This window comes from Sphaeroforma arctica (assembly GCF_001186125.1).
Source record: "Sphaeroforma arctica JP610 unplaced genomic scaffold supercont1.10600, whole genome shotgun sequence".
Lineage (NCBI taxonomy): Eukaryota > Ichthyosporea > Ichthyophonida > Sphaeroforma > Sphaeroforma arctica.
Genome location: NW_014029958.1, coordinates 1 through 798, shown reverse-complemented (window position 1 = coordinate 798; position 798 = coordinate 1). Strand labels below are relative to the sequence as shown.

The 798-nt window shown below is 45.2% G+C and overlaps 1 protein-coding gene across 1 annotated transcript; it reads right to left on the bottom strand.

The window, feature by feature from the left end:
* Positions 1-515: 515 nt before the first annotated feature.
* On the bottom strand, positions 516-679 carry SARC_17394 (hypothetical protein; the record flags this gene model as incomplete). Its single annotated transcript, XM_014288511.1, has 1 exon — positions 516-679. A coding segment is annotated over one exon (164 nt), but the record flags the coding sequence as incomplete, so codon positions are not given.
* Between the last annotated feature and the right edge of the window lie 119 nt (positions 680-798).

Sequence of the window (798 nt, the reverse complement as noted above, 5' to 3'; positions counted from 1 at the left end):
GCAACAGATGTACTCAGCATTACATATGGGTCACATAGCACGTATATATGAACTCACAAAAACACCTACCATCAACGCTTGCAGTAGATGTACTCAGCCTCAGCAGTACATTTGGGTCACATAGTACGTATATATGAACTCACAAAAACACCTACCATCAACGCAAGTAATAGATTTACTCAGCAGTACATATGGATCACATAGCACGTATATATAAACTCTCACATATGGCTCACATTTGTATCCATATCTCCTACCTAAGACCTGGTTTCGACAAATATCGACACCACAGACACACCAGTCCAAACACCCACTGCCAAAGCGTTTACCATGTGCTACTAAGCTACCAGGTACGGTACATCCTCTGCCAAACGTTTACTATGTACAAAGACACCAGGCACGGCACATGGTACGGGTACGGATAAGTGCACCCACAGGCAGCCACTGGACATAACGAGCTATAGAACACGCCTCTGTATCATCCTACTCAACCGGCACCTATGCGCGTGTCAGCTTTAGGGTTTTAGGGTTTTTAGGGTTTTTACCTTGGACTCGTCTTTGATAAACATGGTCTCTACGGCCACCCGGGCCTCCATTTCAGCCACTGACACCAACCCAATGTCAAGCGTAGCATCACCTGCCACGTGTATGCTTGGGGCACCCTTGACCCGACTGCTGGCTGGAAGGAAGATAACAAGAGATACGGGGGGGAAGGTATAAGGGTGTCACTCGCTAGATATGCATAGAGTATATGTATGCGTATATGTATATGTATAAGTATATATGTATATGTATATG